The 20,016-nt window shown below is 36.1% G+C and overlaps 1 protein-coding gene across 5 annotated transcripts in view; it reads right to left on the minus strand.

The window, feature by feature from the left end:
- The window catches only part of LOC106882633 (tensin-3), a 255,983-nt gene that overhangs the window by 99,998 nt on the left and 135,969 nt on the right, over positions 1-20,016 (minus strand). For 4 of the 5 annotated variants that reach the window (XM_089356522.1, XM_089356521.1, XM_089356525.1 and 1 more), the window contains one exon: positions 5,306-5,344. In XM_089356522.1, coding sequence (XP_089212648.1) covers positions 5,306-5,344 — 39 coding nt within the window. Of the gene's footprint in view, positions 1-994; positions 1,285-5,305; positions 5,345-20,016 lie in introns of those variants that run through there. The other variant, XM_089356523.1, reaches the window with a different exon arrangement.

The raw sequence follows: 20,016 nt of genomic DNA on the forward strand, positions 1-20,016 counted from the left end.
TCAGAGTTCAAATTTCACTGAGGTTGACTTTGCCTTTTATCTTTTCAGGGTCGATAAAATAAGTATCAGTTGAGCACTGAAGTTGATTTAATCGGCATATCCCTCCTCCTGAAATTGCTGGCCTTGTGCCAAAACTTGAAAGCAGTATTATTTTATGACAGTGATTTAATAACATGAGCCAGTCACAAACACCCTAAGCCATTCTGGGAGTACAGAATTGTTGAAATACATATGCTCAACATCTGCTACTTATCACATTTATTTGGTTTTCATATTATGGTTGTTTTCTCGGTCAAGTTGTTGACACTAGATGGCAACAACCATGTCAGACATGTGTGTTGTTACATTTACATCTCTCCTTATCCTTTCTGTTTGAAGTTATATGTTGAGTTGTTCTTTGTCATTGGGAAATGACATGTCAGTAGTAATAAAATAATGTTTGCACTGAATAAATGTAACTTTCTTGAGTGGGAAATATTAAGTTATTTACTTCAAGTCATTCCTGATTGAGCAGTATTATTACCAAAAGATTTCCAAATTTGACAGTTCCATCATTCATTTTTCATATATAAAATATCTAAAACTGCATTAGCCAATCTTTCCTTCCATTTTGGGGAGAAAAGGGTAGCAGAAACAGGACGTGGTTTAAAGGAGATTTAGCTGTTATTTCTAATCAGAGAAGTGACTGCATTGAAGCTCTCTCATTCAATAAATAAACAAACAGACAATATAGGAAGAAAATTAAGAATATGAAAATTACCTTATAAAATGATTGAATTTTTAGGATTACATTAAAATAAGATGTTCTTCAAATTATTTATAAAATGTATTTTGAAAATGAAACTTATTTACATATCTTCATTAAGAAGTGATTAATCAAAACAGTGAGAAAGAGAGAAGGAATGAGAGAGAAAGAGAGAGGGAGAGACAAAAAGAAAACCTATGGGTGAGTTTAGAAAAGTGAGAGAAAAAAATTAAAACACAAAACATTTACCATGTCTAATGTATCTTTCCAATTCCAGCTTAACAAATAAAAACTGATGTGAACTGTGGACTTTACACGGAGAAATAAGCTGGTGTAGCTTTAAGAACACTACACGTTCATCAAGTAGCGCCTGTCGACACATTTCCTGGAAATTCCAGTCAATCTGTACTTTCGTCAACATAGTAGGAAAAGCAAAAAGAAGAAAAACCCCTCCTTTACAGAGAAAAAAAAGAAATGCTGAGAAAGGATTGGTTGAGAACTTTAAAATAGAAACATCTTGAGAGTCATGTGAGGAAAGCAAGTCTTTAATAGGGAATTTCAGTAGAATATACGTTAACATCATAAGTGCTTGTGTGTCTTGACGTATTGTGATGTATTGCGTAAGTGTGTGTAATATACACATACATGTAGGCACATACCACATGCACAAGCGTGTGTGTGTGTGTGTGTGTGTGTGTGTGTGTGTTTTTATGATACAAGTCATTTAGTTGTGCTTTCTTAGTATATATCTTTTACTTTCTTTCAGTCATTAGATTGAGGCCATGCTGGGGCACTGCCTTGAAGAATTTTTAGTCAAATGAATTGATGCCAGTACTTTTTTTTTTTTTTAAAGTTTGGTACTTATTCTATCAGTCTCTCTTGCTGAACTGCTATGTCATGGGGACGTAGACACACCAACACTGGCCATCAAGCAGTGGGGGCACAAACAGACACACACAGATATGTATATGACAGGTTTTCTTTCAGTTTCCCTCCATCAAACCCACTCACAACGCTTTGGTCAGCTTGAGGCAAGAGAAAAGACACTTGCCCAAGGTTCCAGGCAGTAGGACTGAACCTGAAACCATGTGGTAGGGAAGCAAGCTTCTTACCACACAGCCACACCTGTGCAAAGATAACATGTATTAAAGACACTGTAGGTTCTGTATAATATCATATTTTATGCTCAACACTTTTGTGGTTAATTCATAGAAGTGTTCAATTCCATCCTGATCTTTCATTTTTCATATATCAATAAACTCCAGTAGTATTCAGTTCAAATGACCATATGATACATAAGGATAAAATTATAAAATTCTTTAAAATACATCTATTATGAATCATTTTGCTTTATTTTATCACTTTATCTGAAGAGGACTGTATCAGCTGCATAGCAATATAGACACTAAGTTGATGGCGGCGAGCTGGTAGAATCATTACCACACTGGACAACATGTTTAGCGGCATTTCGGCATTTCGTCTGTCTTCATGTTCAACTTCAACTGAGGTTGACAGACAAAGGGCTAACGACCTAACAGAGAGACAAGTTGTAACACCTGACATGGATTTGAACTATCAGCAGCATGCAAATCAGTCCAAGTCATACTAGCATGAAATACCATGGTGGTGATGGTGGTGATAATGATGATGATGACAATTTATGTATTAGTATCCCAGCTACTTTTCTAGCTACTCATATTGTCACTTGACCTGCTAGAGATAGTAGCTAAATTTCAATCTCTCTCTCAAATCAGGCCTTACTTCCTTTAAAGAAGGAAAGGTACATTAGACAGTGGAATCCTAAATATACCCAAAAAAACCCATCAGGACAGTCAAAGTTGCAAAACCTAACACCTTTGCAGATTTGCTCAAACAGAACTGACTTGGGGATAAACAACAACTAAACTATTTAAAGTTTTAACTACTTCAATGCTGTATTAAAAAACAACTAATTCTGTACAACATTCTTTAGCGTTTATCTTGACAAGATGTATATATAGTAACAACATTATTTAGCAACATCATAGTATTCCATTATTATCTTGAGCTGAAGATAATGCAGGAGAGGTGTGGTCTGTACAACTAATTTAACATGTGGCACTTAGTCATCTAACAGAAACATTTAGCAATCTGATGTCTGCGAGTTCTATCCTCAGTTTTGGTAGTAGATGTGATCATTGTGTCAGTCAATACATAACAGAATGCAGCGAGCTGGCAGAATTATTACTGTGCTGGGCAAAATGCTGGGTGGCATTTTACCTGTCTTCATGTTCTGTGTTCAAATTCTGCTGAGAGTGACTTTGTCTTTCATCCTTTTGGGGTCAATAAAGTAAGTATCAGTCAAGCACTGGGGGACCAATGTAATTTACTTAACTCCTCCCTCAAAACAGCTGGCCTTGAGCCAAAATTTAAAATTAATATATAACAACAGAATGACTAACAAAGTACCTTGTCAAATGTCATCACTGCAATTGTCATAGTCGTTTGGTTTAATGATTTACAAATTTTACCCCAGATCATTCATGCAAGGAAGGTGATCTTGCAAATATAGAGATTATTTACAAACTGTTACAGACTGTATAGGTACGGTGAAGCTTGCTTCCCTACTACGTAGTTTTAGTTCCACAACACAGTACCTTGAGCATGTGCCTTTTAGTATGTCCCCAGGTTAACCAAAGCCCTGTGGTAAATGGAAACTGAAAGAAGCTCTTTGTATACATGTGCATTTGTGTATGCGTCCTTGTCAAGACATCATGTGACGGTTGTAAATGAGCATCATTGTCATATATGAGAGGTGGTTTATTTCCAGTTTTCCATGAAAGACATGTCTAGCTATGGAAAGATATTCCTATGATTGGAAACAGGTGAAGGTTGGTGACAGGAGAGGCATCCAGATATAGAAAAATCAGTGTCAACAAATTCTGTCTGATTCACACAAGCATGTAAAAGTAAACATTAAATGATGATGATGAGGTAGTAGTAGTAGTAGTAGTAGTAGTAGTAGTATCCTACAGGTTGCTGCCCTTGACAACAGTTTATTATCTCTCTCTTTGATACTGGCAAACTGATTGACAAGAATGTATTCATGTACATTGATTAAGGGAGCACTACAAGCCCATCAACTGGGTTTGTAGTCTACCTTAATCCAACATATTAAATTCTTAGACATCTAAAACAAGGGTTCAATGACTAGATCAAATAGAAGTAAACACAAACTCAAGCTTTTGCTCACGTTCCAGTTGATCTTGATGCAATACTCTCTTTTCTCTCTTACTTTTTTACTTGTTTCAGTCATTTGACTGCGGCCATGCTGGAGCACCGCCTTTAGTCGAACAAATCGACCCCAGGACTTATTCTTTGTAAGCCTAGTACTTATTCTATCGGTCTCTTTTGCCGAACCGCTAAGTTACGGGGACATAAACACACCAGCATCGGTTGTCAAGCGATGGTGGGGCGACAAACACAGACACACAGACACAAATACATATATATATATATATACATATATATGACGGGCTTCTTTCAGTTTCCGTCTACCAAATCCACTCACAAGGCTTTGGTTGGCCCGAGGCTATAGTAGAAGACACTTGCCCAAGGTGCCACGCAGTGGGACTGAACCTAGAACCATGTGGTTGGTAAGCAAGCTACTTACCACACAGCTACTCCTGCGCCTATACAATCTGTATCTAAGGATAACTTAATGTACTGTTTTCTAATGCAACTGCCCATCAATTAAGGTTTTTTTGACAATGCCACTGTCAGATCTTACACAGTCATACAAAAAAAGGTCATGGCCACTACCCTTCCAACTCTGTTTTCTATAGAAAACAGAAAACAGCCCAGTTTAACATTAACACTTGATCCATACATGCTTTTAGCAGTGTTACTCAACTGCCCGCATTCAAACTAAACTGGGTTTCCTCCTCAGCTACATTTCAATCTCACAAATGCTCAAAGGGCTGCAAAAGAACATGGGTCTCAAAAGATTCTGGGTCTTACTGCTGATCTCCTGACTAACATGAAATACATAACATAAATATGAAAAAAATCGGTGAAATGATCAATAGTCTTTATGTTTATATATATATTTAAATATTGGTTCGCGATTACTAAACCAAATTATGTGTGTCTTCACTTAATATGCTGATAAAATTTCCATCAAATGAAACTTTAACACCCAATGTATTAAAATCTCCCAGCATTCTTTTGCTTTTATGTTTAGCTCGTGATTCCAACCTGCCTGAATTTGCCCTGGATTTTGTGATTCAAACTTCCCATTTTGAAGTGATCTAAAACCCTCCAAGAAAATTAAGGATCACGAGGTTATTTTACTCCATTTTTCCTTATTTATAAAATTAATTGAATCAAAATCAGTGTATTTCAATGGAAATATTGTAATAGAGAAGTTAAACAATGCCGCTAAAGAATTTCCAAACATGAATGTCCTGGTACTAGTTACAGACCAACATTTTATCATCAAACTAGCTCCTCTTCTCTGAATGATTTTTGTTACCACTCAGATGAAGAGTGAAGTGATTCTGTGGTTAAACAAGTACTTACCGCTTCCGGAAGAATTGTTTGAGTCAAAAAGTCATTCTTCTGAAAAAAAACAATGGAAAATCCAGTTAAGCTTGTGTTAACATTTACAGTAGTTAGCATTAAAAGAATCATTAAAAATAATTAATTGGCCATAATTGTTGTCAAACCCCACCTATCTACAGTCTTGTAAAACCATGTTCTTCTATCTTCTTGTAAACCTTGCCAATATTATAGTTTTGTAAAACAATGTTGGTCTATAATCAAGTTAAACTATGTGAAATCATTTCTCATTATACCCTTATGAAATTATCTCCTATGATATTCTAGTCAAACTATTTCCTCCAATAGTTTTGTCAAGAACTTTGTCATCTAATGAACGTAATGTCACTCAGATCATCAATATATAAAAAATATGTCACTTAAAAACACACGAAAAAAAAACATCCATAGTAAAGAACAATGATTCTCAACCAATTTTTTACCTTTGATTCTTATTTTACTCAGATGGAGCCCTCATAGCTATTTGATGTTTAAAAAAATCTCATTACATTTTTATAATTAATTATTATTAGGAAATGTACCAAAAAATTTTTAATATTTTGTGCATTGTAGAAGTATAACTGATTTTATTGTTCATAAATTTTAACAATAAAATCTTGTATGGATCCCCAAGGGTCATAAGGACCACCATTGAGAACCTCTGGTCTAGAATGGCTCCTGCTTTTGAAACACAAAATAACGAACATTGCAAAACTAAGGAACATGTTGGACAAAATGTTTTACAGTATTTCTTTATGGATCTTTACATTCAGAATTCAAATCCAACTGAGGTGATGAAAATAGAATATTAGCTAAATACTATGATTGATTTATATTCCTATAAAACATCTTGAATACAAATAGCATCATAACAGAAAAAGAGAATATCGCAAAAATAAAAAAAAAGTTTTCAAATAGAGAGAGAGAGAGAGAGAGAGAGAGAGAGAGAGAGAGAGAGAGAGAGAGAGAGAGAGAGAGAGAGAGAGAGGGGAGAGAGAGAGAGAGAGAGAGAGAGAGAGAGAGAGAGAGGGAGAGAGAGAGGGAGAGAGAGAGAGAGAGAGAGAGAGAGAGAGATTAGTCTGACTGTGAAATAAGTTTTATTTCAGGTCATATAGTATAAACATATGATATCTAAGACTGACATTCCATGAATGGCAGCAGCAAATACTGACTGCATTCCAACAGGGGACCATCTATATTGTAGCTCTTGCTAGCATGCTTGACCTGTTAGATATAACAGCCAAGTCTCTTACAAATCATACATGCTGTCACACTAATTCCATTAATACACCAAAATTAACCTCTGGCTCACAAATTTTCTTTCTCCTCCTCCTCTCTCTCTGTCTATATATATATATATATATATATATATTGTGTGTGTGGGTATGTTTCCCCGAAAAATATCTATGCATACAGAATATATTTATATGTGCCCTCCCACACACATATAAAATTATATATGTGTGTGTGTGTGTGTGTGTGTGTGTGTGTGTGATCAATGTTAAGTGGACTATGGAATCCATATCACTGGTATCTGGAGCAGTACCTATTTGGTTAGCCATGTAAAATAGTGATTAAATGTATGTAGGTTTATTGTTGCCTATATACAGAAAAGGCCCACCTGCACCTAACCCCCCGCGGAAATGCAAGGGGAAAGTAAGCAGAAAAATAAGAGAAAATGCACATTGGAAATCAAAAAGAAGGAAAGGCTTTTTATGAAAAGTAACGATATATATATATATATATATATGTATATATATATAAATATATATATATATATATATATATATATATATATATATGGAGTAATATATGAAAAGAGGAGCATCTGGCAACAATTTTGTTTGAACAAGGGGAAAAAATATAAGGAGAATCAACGTTAAAAACGACGAAATGCATGTGTATACACATACACACACATAATTACATTTGTGTTTATATGCATGTCTCTCTTGTGGAGATAAACACCTACACACAGCTATATACATATATTAATACACATTACACGTAGACATATGCACACTGTAACATGCTTATGTGCGTGTCTATATGTGTATATACAAACACACACATTTTATTTATATATATATATATATATATATATATATATATATATATATATAGTAACAGCATGGAGTAAAATGTTAACTATGAGTAAGAGTGTTAGCTATTTCCTGCTACAGATCTCTGAAGAACAGACAAGTCCATTCTTGGTGTTGTTGCTAATCTCTGAAGTCTACATGGAGTTGAGTCTTCCCTAAGTCAGAGCAGCCCAACATACTGTCCTGCCACAGGTATTTTTCTGGCATTGATAAATAGCCCCCTCCAAATAACAACAACATTAATCATAATGATAATAATTATAATAATACCCAACAACAAAAAAGAACACATAATGCTGCACATCTCCCAGCAACATGAGGGTGTAGCAGGTAACGCAGTAGAAATCTGCCTGAAGCTCCCAAATTTTGAATAATAATAATAATAATAATAAAGGTTGGTAATTGTAAGGTATAGGATGAGTATAAGGATACTATAACCATCTGTTAAATGATGTTGGATGGGTGATTGCGGATTATGTATTAGTGGAATTGGCACCAATAGGGTGAAAGTGGTGTAGTGATTGTTCTTGGTAGTGAGAGAACTGGGGTGAGATAATGGAGTAACGTTGTTGTTGTTAGTGGTGGTGGTGGTGGTGGTGGTAAAGGTGGTGGTGAAGGTGGGGGGGGGGGGGGTGACTCTCATCTTAGTTACTGCTTTTTATTTTTTTTTTCTCTCTTCTGTCTTTGTTCTTTCAAATTAAATAATAACCAGCAGATGTAGGCACTGGAAGGGGTGAAAAAAAGTTAAGAGAAAGAGCCAAAAAATAAATAGAGATGGAAATATTGTCAGAGGACCTTGGCAAAAAAAAAAAAAGGAAAATCAGTGAGTAGGTGTACTGCCAAGGGGCTGGGGGTAGTGATGGAGGCAGGCTGATGTGAGAGAGAGAGAGAGGATGGGGGAGAAGTTAGATTTGGCATAAGATGGAGACTGAGAGGAGGGGATAATAAAATAATAGAACAGGAGGCTATGTAGAAAATAGAAAAAAAGAAAGCAATGGGGGGGGGGGCAGTAGAGTAAGAAGGCTGGAAAGAGAGAGAGAGAGAAAGATTAAATGTTTTACCAACATTTATTTCATACCACTGACTCAGAGTACCTTCCTTGAATTCGAGCCCTTTCCTATTTCTACTTTTACACACACTTGATATAATGAAATATTGAAGTGGTTAGCAACAGTATCAAACCGTATCAACTTCTAGAATTCGAAAAGGGGTGAGATAATAATAGATATGATGCTTAAGGAAAAAAATGGAGGAAATTTAGAAATTCTAAGATTGAATAATTTAAAAATCTGAGTAACATGAAGACTATTTGACTCTGTGTGTGTGTGTGTGTGTGTGTGTGTGTGTGTGTGTGTGTGTGTGTGTGTGTGTGTGCGTGCGTGTAGGTGTGTATCTATGTGTATGCATCTGTATTAATATGCAAATGTGTGAGAATGTACAAGTGTATTTGGATTACATGTAGGTTTGCTAAAGAGTGTGAAGTGTGTGTATCTTACATTTGTGAATGAGTGCATGCTTACAGAAAAGGAGTGGGGGAGATATATATATATATATATATTGAAGGGAAGCAATAGTGGTGGGAGGAGAGACATGGAAGTAGGTGTTAGTGGAATGGTGACAAAGACAATGAGAGAGAGAGAGAGAGAGAGAGAGGGGGGTAGATTACCAGAATGAGTCAGAACCAATATTAATCAGTAGAAGGGGCAGTGGGAAATTAAGGCTCAATAAAACAATGCCCAAGCTATTATAATGGTCAATGAAGAAGGTTATTGATTGAACCCACTTTGGAAATAAACAATCATAGAAAGAACAGTGACAACAGCAGCAATACACTTTACCTAGCACACTAAATAAACATCGGTGAGGCATTACACACATTAGTGAGTCTCTTCTAAATTCATTGTTTTAAAAAACAATATTAATAATAATAATAATAATAATAATAATAATGATAATAATAATAATCTTTTCTTACTACAGGCACAAGACCTGGAACTTGGGCGGTGGAGGTAGTTGATTACATTGACCCAGAACTCCACTGATGCTTATTTTTTCATCAACTTCGAAAGGATGAAAGGTAAATTTGACCTTGGCAGAATTTGAACTCAGAATGCAAGGATAAACGAAATGCCCCTAAGCATTTTGTCTGGTGTGCTAAAAATCCAGCCAGCTCACTGCCTTTACAACAACAACAACAACAACAATAATAATAATGATGATGATGATAATAATAATAATAATAATCCTTTCCACAATAGGTAGGGTAAAGTTACCTTCTCAAGTCACACCAACTCATAAAGGTCAGTTTCCCAGTTTCAGGGCATATATATTCCCCACCTGTACGAGATGTTGGCCCATCGCAGGATTACTCATTTTCGCCAGCTGAGTGGACTGCAGCAATGTGAAATGAAGAGTTTTGCTCAAGAACACAATGCACCACCTGGTCCAGGAATTGAACCCACAATCCAACACCCTGACTACTGAGTTATGCGCCTCCACATTTTCCACTATAAGCACAAGGTCTGATATTATTTTTATGGGGTGGGGTGGGGTGGGGTGGGGGTGGGGTGGGGCTAGTCAGTTATATCAACATCAGTACAAAAGGATGGAAAGCAAAGTCAACCTTGGTAGAATTTGAACTCAGAACATGGAGACAGATGAAATGCTACTAAAAATTATGTTTGGTGTGGTAATGATTCTGCCAGTTCATCGCCTTAACACCACCACCAACAACAAATTCAGTAGCAACTATCAATAAAATTGAACAAATTTGTTTTAAAATATACATTTTCAAAAATATTTTCTAGGATCTGAATTTAGAACATTAAGGGCAGTAATTAAATACAGCATGGCAACTTGTTGGAAGCTCTACTGATTCTGCTAATCTTAAATACCAATCAGTTCTAAATAGTGTTTAAATAATGTTCAGAAAATATACAAAATTTCAGAATTACAGTAAATATGATTTCAAAAACCCATCTATTAGAATTGAACCATTAATCACAAAAAAAAAACTAATTCAACCATTTACAAACACTGGAGGCGGAAGGAAATAGACACAAACACAAGAATGAAAATGACAACAACCTGTTTATAGTGATAGTGATGATGGCAGTAGTGGAGGTGGTGGTGAGTATTATCATAAGATGTTAAAGAGGAACCAGGTAATTTTAAGGATTAATAAACATATGACACGGTGAGCATTAATCTTTAAGGAGAATGTTTAAGATGGAGGGTAGGGAAGAAACCTGTGTGACTAGTGAGAGCCAGCAATTAGCATCCATAATAACAATGGCTTTGTGCAGAGAGAGAAAGAGACAGACAGAGTATATTCTCTTAAGAGACTGGACTAAAGTGTCTGACAGCCCAAGTAACATGAAGGTAGATTGACAGTGAGAAAGAAAGGAAAGAGGGAAAAAAGAGAAGTACATGTTACAGCTGAACAAGAAATCAATTTCATCACTGCATCTCTTAACCTACATCATCGTCACCACCATCATCATTATCATCAACAATACTGTCATAGCATTGTCTCCTCCCTATTAACATACGTTGGGAATATTGACTTCGTGGGAAAGGTTTTATTCTATAACGAGATAAGGTAATTTTTTCCCCCGATATATTTGAAATATTGATTTCTTCTGATTAGTTACATAATTAACCTTTCTTTTTTCTGACTAAAATGAGTATATTGTCTATTCAATATACTATTAGTACTTAATTCATTGATTACAGACAGACCAGGTCAAGTTTAAAACTGTCTTTCGCAGAATTTGTGCTCTAAACTAGATGATGTGAAATATTAGGACTGATATTCTGTGTCAGGGATTCTCAACCATTTTTTTTTTTTATCAGAGGACCCCTTTGATTACTATTCTATTCTGGTGGACCCCTATAGTCACATAATGTTCAAAAACTAGTTTTATAGAAACTTCTTCCAAAATTCCTATTTTGTTTTTCACACAATTAACTTGTGTAGGTTGAACTATGTAAAACGTTAGAGAAAGAAACTTAGCTGTTTCTTGCAATATGTACCAATACCTACATCTAGAGCAAAATTTTTTCAGGGGCCATTAAAATACTATTGTGGATCCCCAATTTACTATTTTGTTGCATGGACCCCTGCAAATCTTAATATGGACCCCAGTTGAAAACCACTGTTCTAGGTGAAGACATGGGGAAGGGACCAGAGCAATGAGAAAGTGGGGAGTAGTTTTGTGCTGACTAAATGCATCAGGTAACAGTTACTTCAAGCAAAATGTAACTCAGAATCTATATCTCTTTCGAGGGACCCAACCAAGACTGAAGCGTAATACACACCTTGCACCCTAAGTCTACTATGCAAATAAGGCAGAAATGGAAGGGGCTGCTCAAGAGTTGCATCAGACTGATGAGGCTTTCAATAAGAGTCTTTAATAAGTCCAACAATAGTTGCCTTCAACCTTCTTTCACATGGAGAGAAAGCTGGGGATCAAATTTGCATTGCTTTCTTACCTGCTGCTTCCATACCTCACCCCCACAAAAATAAAAACACCATCTGGCAGTAACTATAGAAAAGTCTTTTGGGAAAGAACAAATTCAAATAGAATTATTTGAATGAAAGGCTGAGTGTAGAAAACAAGAGGACAAAAGTAAGCAGAATCAGGTAAGAGGTAAGGTGGGAAATATGTAAATATAATAATTATCAGCTGAAAGTAGAATCTATAATGAATATTACAATAACGCAGTTGAAAAGTATTACATCTTAAAACAAAGTTCAGTTTCAGACTGGTGTAGTTGATTGGTAAGTTATATCAGATATTGCTTTCTCACACTAGCATAAAATCATTGACTGAACCAACTCCAGTTTATGAATGGTATCCTGGATGAATAAAAGGCTAAGTTGACATAAGCTAGAATTTAACTGATCATCATCATCGTTTAATGTCTGCTTTCCAGCATGGGTAGGAAGGTTTGACAGGGAACCAATGAGCTGTAGGGCTGTGTCAAACTCTCGTGTCATCTCTGGCATAGTTTTCACAGCTTGATAACTTTCCAAATGCCTGGCATTTTACCACCATCTCTATCTTGCTGTTTTGTCTTCATTCCTGATCTTTCTCCAGCCAGGTAACCTTGTACTTCCTCTACGGCAAGACACCTGTATCTGTCTCACTATCACCTTTTCATCATCCAACACAAGATGACCTCCTCCAATGCCTCCTCTCCTTTTGAAAGTTGATTTTTTTTTTTTTTTTGTCTTGCAAGTATTTGGTGACCCTGTCAATGCCGGTGCCACTTAAAAGCACTCAGTCCACACTGGAAACTGGTTGGTGTTCAGAAGGGCATCCAGCTGTAAAAACCTTACCAAAACTGACCTTGCCTTATGCCATGAAAAAAAGCATTAAGTCCACTCTGCTGAGTGGTTGGTGTTAATGAAGGGCATCCATCTGTAAAAATCCTGCCAAAACAGTCACAGAATTCTGGTGCAGGCTTCAGCCTGTCCGGCTCTTGTGAAACCGTCTCACCCATGCTAGCATGGAAGGCAGACATTAAATGATGATGACGATCTCTCCTCTTCTCATACTCATTATGTCAACTTTAAATGCTGTACTAACCACTATCAGTGCTCTTGGAATTCCCTCTTTGTCTATGATTCTCCTACACTTCAAAAATGAAATTGTAGTGTTGAATGACCACAACAAATGAAACAGTTCTAGGTCAGAAATATTAGTTTATTAATAAAGATGTGAGTCCTATTAAAACCATTACATAAATTTATCCGCCATTCCCAATAGCCATCTTGACAAATATTAAGCAAAATATTTAGAAAATATTTCATTGTCTTCATGACAGAGAGACAAGCTAAACTCGGTACATGCTGATGTAGTGTTAACATTATTTGTATCATACTCCTGGAATTAATAAATTTAAGGCTAGGGAGGAGAACATACTCACACACAGATGAAATTTTACCCACATTAAGAAGTTCACTTCTCAACCACATGGTTCTGTGTTCAAACCTACTGCATGGCACCTTAAGCAAGCACCTTCTAATGTGGCCATAGGCTGACCAAAGACTAATGAGTAGATTTGATAGGGAGAATTTGAAGGAAGATCAACGTAAACTTTTTAACCGCATACCATTTCAGAGAAATTAAGGTGGTTGATGTTCTTGGACAACTGCAGGAAAAAAATGTAGACAGGGAGGATATTCCAGATAGGCCAAAGTTTTAGGAATGAAGATTGGATTGAGTGATTTGTGAAGCTACATGAGATGGTCTAGGGAAGGATAAACATATAATAAGTAATAACTGGAGTCAAGTGAACCAAGTACACTTGAGAAGAAATGAGAATACCAGTCGGTCCCATGAAGCAGTAGTGGTTGTTCAAAGTAGTGTTTGGAACAGGCAGAGTGAGGAGACACCATGTCTGTGGGCAAGGAGCTGGGATGATTTTGTGAATAGTTCTATGCTAATGAGTATGATTGGAGCAGAGAATCAGTACTCAGACTCAGACCAACGGTGCCCAATCCACTTAAATCTACTTATCATCAGATACAGTCTCCTTCAAGTTACAAGTGATGTAAGATTGCTGGAATTCAACCATGGCCTCCACTTTTTATGCCAATCATTTCATTATAAAAATATTGTATTTACAATATTTTATCTGAGCATAAATAGTGTGTTCATCATCATCATCATCATTTAAGTTCATCTTCCATGCATGCATGGGTAGGACAGTCGACAGGAGGCAGTCAGGTAGAAAAACTACCTTAAGTTACTGAGCCTGTTTTGGCAAGGATTTTATGGTTGGATGCCCTTCCTAACACCAACCGCCCCACAGAGTGGACTCAGTGCTTTTTACATGGCACTAGTACAGGTGAGGTTAGTTTTGGCACGATTTTTACAGCTGGATGCCTTTCCAAACACCAACCATATTACAGTGTGGACTGGATGCTTCTAATGTGGCACCAACACTGGCAGGGCATTTGAGGAGGGGAACTTGTGTCAGATGATGAAAGGGTTACAGTACCCTTTTCATATGCAAGGAGTACAGTCTAATGTCTTCAGGGTTGTCATAAATGTTTTCTACCACAAGTTTTCTGAGGTTTACCTACTGCCAACTAATCTGCAATGCATTTTATTTACTACTCTTCAGACTGTCTCAACTTACACAAACACACATTTATTATAGTGTCTTATTTCTCTATTAAAGAGTTAATAAGGAGCAATTATGAACATAACCTAATTCTAGATCACAAAGTCAGAAATTAATGTTATAAGATCTAGGCTATAGTTGACATCCTGCAATCACATTCTGAGAGCCTAGTACAAAATGGCAAATGCTTAATGAGACAGCTAATTGATAAATAATAATCCAGTGATAATGAGCTACTGACATTAAACTGATAAGAGGAGAAACTACTGTTCAACATAAGGAACATCAAATTAGTAGTTGTTATTTTTTGGGGGTATCTATAATTCTAAATGAGTGTCTCTTTTAACTCTTTTGATACAAACATGCCTGAGACAATCTCTAGATCTAGGATACAAACTTGCGGTTTTAAGGTGATTTAAATTAAAAGCTTTCATCAAAATTTTATGCTAATTTTTGCTCCAAACACCAGCTAAATGACAGAGATATTTTAATAAATTCTTCATCATTTTCAAAAGTAATTGAGATGAAGGTGATATATTTCGATGAAATATAGTAACTAAAGGGTTCAAGTGAGATCTTGCCATGTCAAAGTGAGGGTAACAATATCCTTTTTACTATAGGCACAAGACCTGAAATTTCAAGGAAGACAGCTAGTTGATTTCACTGACCCCCAGTACACAACTGGTACTTATTTCATCAACCCTGAAGGATAAAAGGCAAAGTTGCCCTTGGCAAAATTTGAACTGTGAATGTAAATACAGACAAAATGCTGCAAAGCATTTTGTCCAATGTGCTAACAATTCTTATTTCTTTATTGCCCACCAGGAGCTAAACATAGAGGGGACAAACAGGGACAGACAAAGAGATTAAGTCAATTACATCAACCCCAGTGCACAACTGGTACTTATTTAATCGACCCCGAAAGGATGAAAGGCAAAGTCGATCTCGGCGGAATTTGAACTCAGAACACAGTAGCAGACGAAATACCGCTAAGCATTTCGCCCGGCATGCTAACGTTTCTGCCAGCTCGTGCCAACAATTCTGCCAGTTCATAACTTTAGTGTGGGTAATGATACCAAAATGAGACTTTACCACTTCAAAGAACGAGAAGTGATATCAAAGTGTGAGATTAACACAAAGACTTGCATACAACTTGCTTGTGCAAGTGCTGCTAATCAAAAGCTCTGCAAACCAGATGCCAGGAGGTTTCAGGTAAACATCAAAACATTACTTACAGTTGATTTCCATGGCAAACCCTTGCACTTAACCTGTTAGCACCCGAACTGGCCATATCTGGCTCAAACTGGTTAGATCTGGCCTCTCACACCTACCCTACAATGTCATTCTAAAAATAAACAATCACACTATCAAAATCCCAAAGCTATGAAATAATGCTGGATTAATTCAAAATTGTGAATAAATAAGCATTGCATTGGCAGAGTAATCTGAACGCTCAAGAGTTGAACTCATTGAAGAATACAATATAATGTAGTCCTAGATATATTAAATTTGGATAGGGTGATTACATGTGAAACATGTTCTATCATAGGTCTGCTATGTAAGGGTTGACCAAAGACTCAACAACACCAATAACACAATGCATCATCAATAATCATTCGGTTACTGCATCATTTAAACATTGTATTTGGTGAAAATGAAATTAAAAAAAAAGAAAGACATTTTGCCATGAAGCCAAAACTTGTTTCGCATGTTCTCAATTTACATGTTATCACATCATTGCAGAGTTTCCATGGCAACTGTTGTGGTCAAAGTGACTCACCTGACTCACTTCTGATAGCATATTAAAAAAAAAAAATCCTGATATGGAAAATGACAAGATAAAAAAAAAAGTGTTGGTGGTGATGGTAGAAATAAGGTGATGACAATGATGGTGCTGATGATGATGAGAAAGGGAACAGACATAAGTGAAATGAATGAAAGATGTAGAAACTGTGTGTATACCAATGTATGTAATTACATGTGAAAAATTATGCCTGGAGAGATGTTCCAAAGAGGAATCAAAATTAGTTTTGTAGATTCCATTTGCAAAAACTTCATTCACTCCATTATGTATGTTTTCACTAACAATAGCTTCTATGAATTAATGAAAGAGCCTTTAGGGGGTCCATTTATCTGCTAAAAGTAGCAATCAAATCTACTTCAACTTACATCCTACTGCCTCAAAAAATAGGGGTACACTGAATCATGTAGACCTAGTAGATATACTTGAGAGAAGGAGATGATAGGCATGGGTGGAGAGCCTTTGACTACTGGTCAGTTCAATCAGAATAGACCAGGGCACTAAACAATGAACAACATATTTTGACTAACAATAACAATCGCTTATTGGTGTGGCAGAATCGTTAGCATGCTGGGAGAAATGCTTAGCAGTATTTCATCCATCCTTACGTTCTGAGTTCAAATTCTGTCAAAGTCAACGTTGCCTTTTATCTTTTCAGGCTCAATAAAATAAGTACTAGTTGAGCACTGGGGTTGATGTAATCATCTTAACTACTCCTGGGTATGAGTATAAAAAATGTGTTTTGAATTTGGATCATAGTGAGGTCAATTTTGCCTTCATCCTTATATGGGAAATGGATAAAGTACCAGTCAACTACAAGGAATAGAGATGGTTGATTTTATCGCCTGTTTACTCTCTTAAAATGTGTGACCTTGTATTTAACTAAGGAATCCCTATAAATTTATCTGCACATTTGAGTAATTAAATACAACCATGCACATAAACAGCTGCGAAAAGGTTTTTCTGCAAAATATGGATAATTTATCCTGTTCATGCTATATTATTAACATTATCTTGCGTTTAAGAATAAAATAATTTCCTTATCTGTATATATATAAACACACATATATATACATACACACACATACACGTATACATATATATATACATACACGTATGTATGTATATATATATATATATATATATATATATATATATATATATATATACACATGTATATATATATATATATACACATACACACACACATATATATACACATGTATACATATATATATGTATATATACATATACATATACATGTGTCAATATAATATGCATACATTATATATATATATATATATATATATATATATATATGAGGGAGAGAGAGAGAGAGAGGGAGGGAGGGAGAGGGAGGGAGAGAGAGGCAAGCGTGTTTGTCGCTTAATATTGGACGAATGAGAAAGGAGTGCTCAATTCATGTTGTAGAAGATATGGCTCTTTTTATTAAAACTTTCAGCTTCCGTTTTAATAAAACTAATATATGTATGTATACACATGCATGTATACCTATGTGTGCATACACATACATACACATTCATATAATGCATTTACATCATCACAGTATGTGGTTGTAAATGGGAGCGGATTTACCCAGTGTGTAAGAAATTTGTGGTTTGTAAAAGTGAGAACAAAAACAAAATAAATAAATAAATAATATTAAAAAATTGGGGACGAAACTAAATCCTGCAAGACATTTATTATTTAGTCTGGCGATCTACCATACCTACCCTCACACTATTATATTATCAAAATTTACTATTGATTGAAGAGATCATTCTGCAATATAACCAGATGACTATTATGAAAAGACACAGAGTCAATGTTCTATTTTCTCTCAAGGTCTGATATATTGAGAAGATATTAACAATAAGTAAATGAAGTCATGAGGAAATAATTATTCTTCATAGAATAAACACGGTCAGAGAGTTCCTTATTAAATAGCAACATACTGCAAAAATAACTATAACTATATATTATACAAAGCTACCAAGTAACACAGAGCTTTTGTATATAACTTGGTGCAAGTATTTGAGTCAATAGCAGAGTGTATTCTTCTCTCTATGCCCTCTCACTTTTTCTGTCTTCCTCTCTCTCTCCCTCTCTTATGGGTGTGTTTCATTGTGTGCATGCGTGTGAATTTGTAGAATATATATATATATATATATATATATATATATAGATATATAGATAGATACATACATACATGTATATAATATTTATACACACACATATACACATAAACACACATGCTTTTTCTAGTGCTTAGAGGTGGGCGTATTTTGTGCCAATGCATGTGTACACTTGTAGTAGATGGTATACACTTGCTCTTACCAGCAAGCCTGTATGCATGTGTAACTGTATATCTTATGATCAAATCTAATGTAATTTAACATTTTTATAAATACCCGTGTGTGTGTGTGTGTGTGTGTGTGTGTGTGTGTGTGTGTGTGTGTGTGTGTGTGTGTACACACACACGCGCATGCAGCTATGTTGAAGAGCACAGGCATAAGCAATGGATTAAGAAGTTTGCTTTGCAATTATAAAGCTCTGGGTTCAGTCCCACTGTTAGGCACTCTGGATAAATGTCTTCTGTCACCAACTTAGATTGACGCAAGCTCTGACACTAAAACTAAAAGCTGGAAGGGGCACCGCTCCAGAATGATAATTCCACTGGCAACACTGCTGCTTGTCACATGGACACAGCAGGTGTGTGCCAAGCTAAGACAAGCACCTTGAGGCTGAGATTCCTTTGGAAAACAACATGGGTCTGACTACAGTTCCCGCTTAGAGGCCTTCAGCCATTATCATTTAGAGGTAGCCTTACATCACTGCTCTATTGAACAAGCATGCGAACCATTGCTCTGATCTCAGAGTTCCTCTTGAAGTAGATGAGGTAGCTATAGCTGAATGAATGTTAATGACACCTGCTATCAGTCAATGGGAGAGTTGACAGCAAAGACAGATAGTGCATGAGCATGCTGCTGCCACTTGTGCAGCAAGCTCCCTTATTCATAAACAGTGTAGAAACTCATCAGGTAGACATCGGCTTTGTCACAAACTCAGTCACACACTGAGGAATTGCATTAACACTTTAGCTTTCAGATTACTCTTGTCAAACAAACTATTATTCGCATTTATTCATATTGTTTTGAATTGATTATAAATCATCTTGTAGCTTCAAGATTTTGATGATGTGATTATTTTTAGAAAGACATTGTAGGGTAGATGTGAGAGACCAGATTTGACCAGTTTGGACATAAAGCAGGTAGAATATTTTGGCCAGATATGGCTGGTTTAAATGCTAAAGGGTTAAGGGTACAAGTATCTGTGGAATATTCAACCACCTTAAACTATAATTCAATAAAAAGGTTTCTTTCTTGTTTGCTATTTTGATCAAGAGGGTAGGCCTATGACCCTTTACGGGGTCTCAGAGACAAAAAGGAGGGAGGGAGGGAAGTATTCTCACTCTGGAAATTTGGTCCCGAATGTTTGCAACAAGGCAGATTCTACAAAAGGAACCCTAAGTAGCAGGTGGTGGTATTTGAGTGATGGATTATCTCTTTCACCCAAGTAGGCCATTGAGAGATTGGAACTCAGAATACAAGAAGCTGGAACGAACACTGAGAGACATTTTATCCAAAGATCTA

The sequence above is a fragment of the Octopus bimaculoides genome, chromosome 8 (genome assembly GCF_046866305.1).
Source record: "Octopus bimaculoides isolate indiv1 chromosome 8, ASM4686630v1, whole genome shotgun sequence".
Lineage (NCBI taxonomy): Eukaryota > Metazoa > Mollusca > Cephalopoda > Octopoda > Octopodidae > Octopus > Octopus bimaculoides.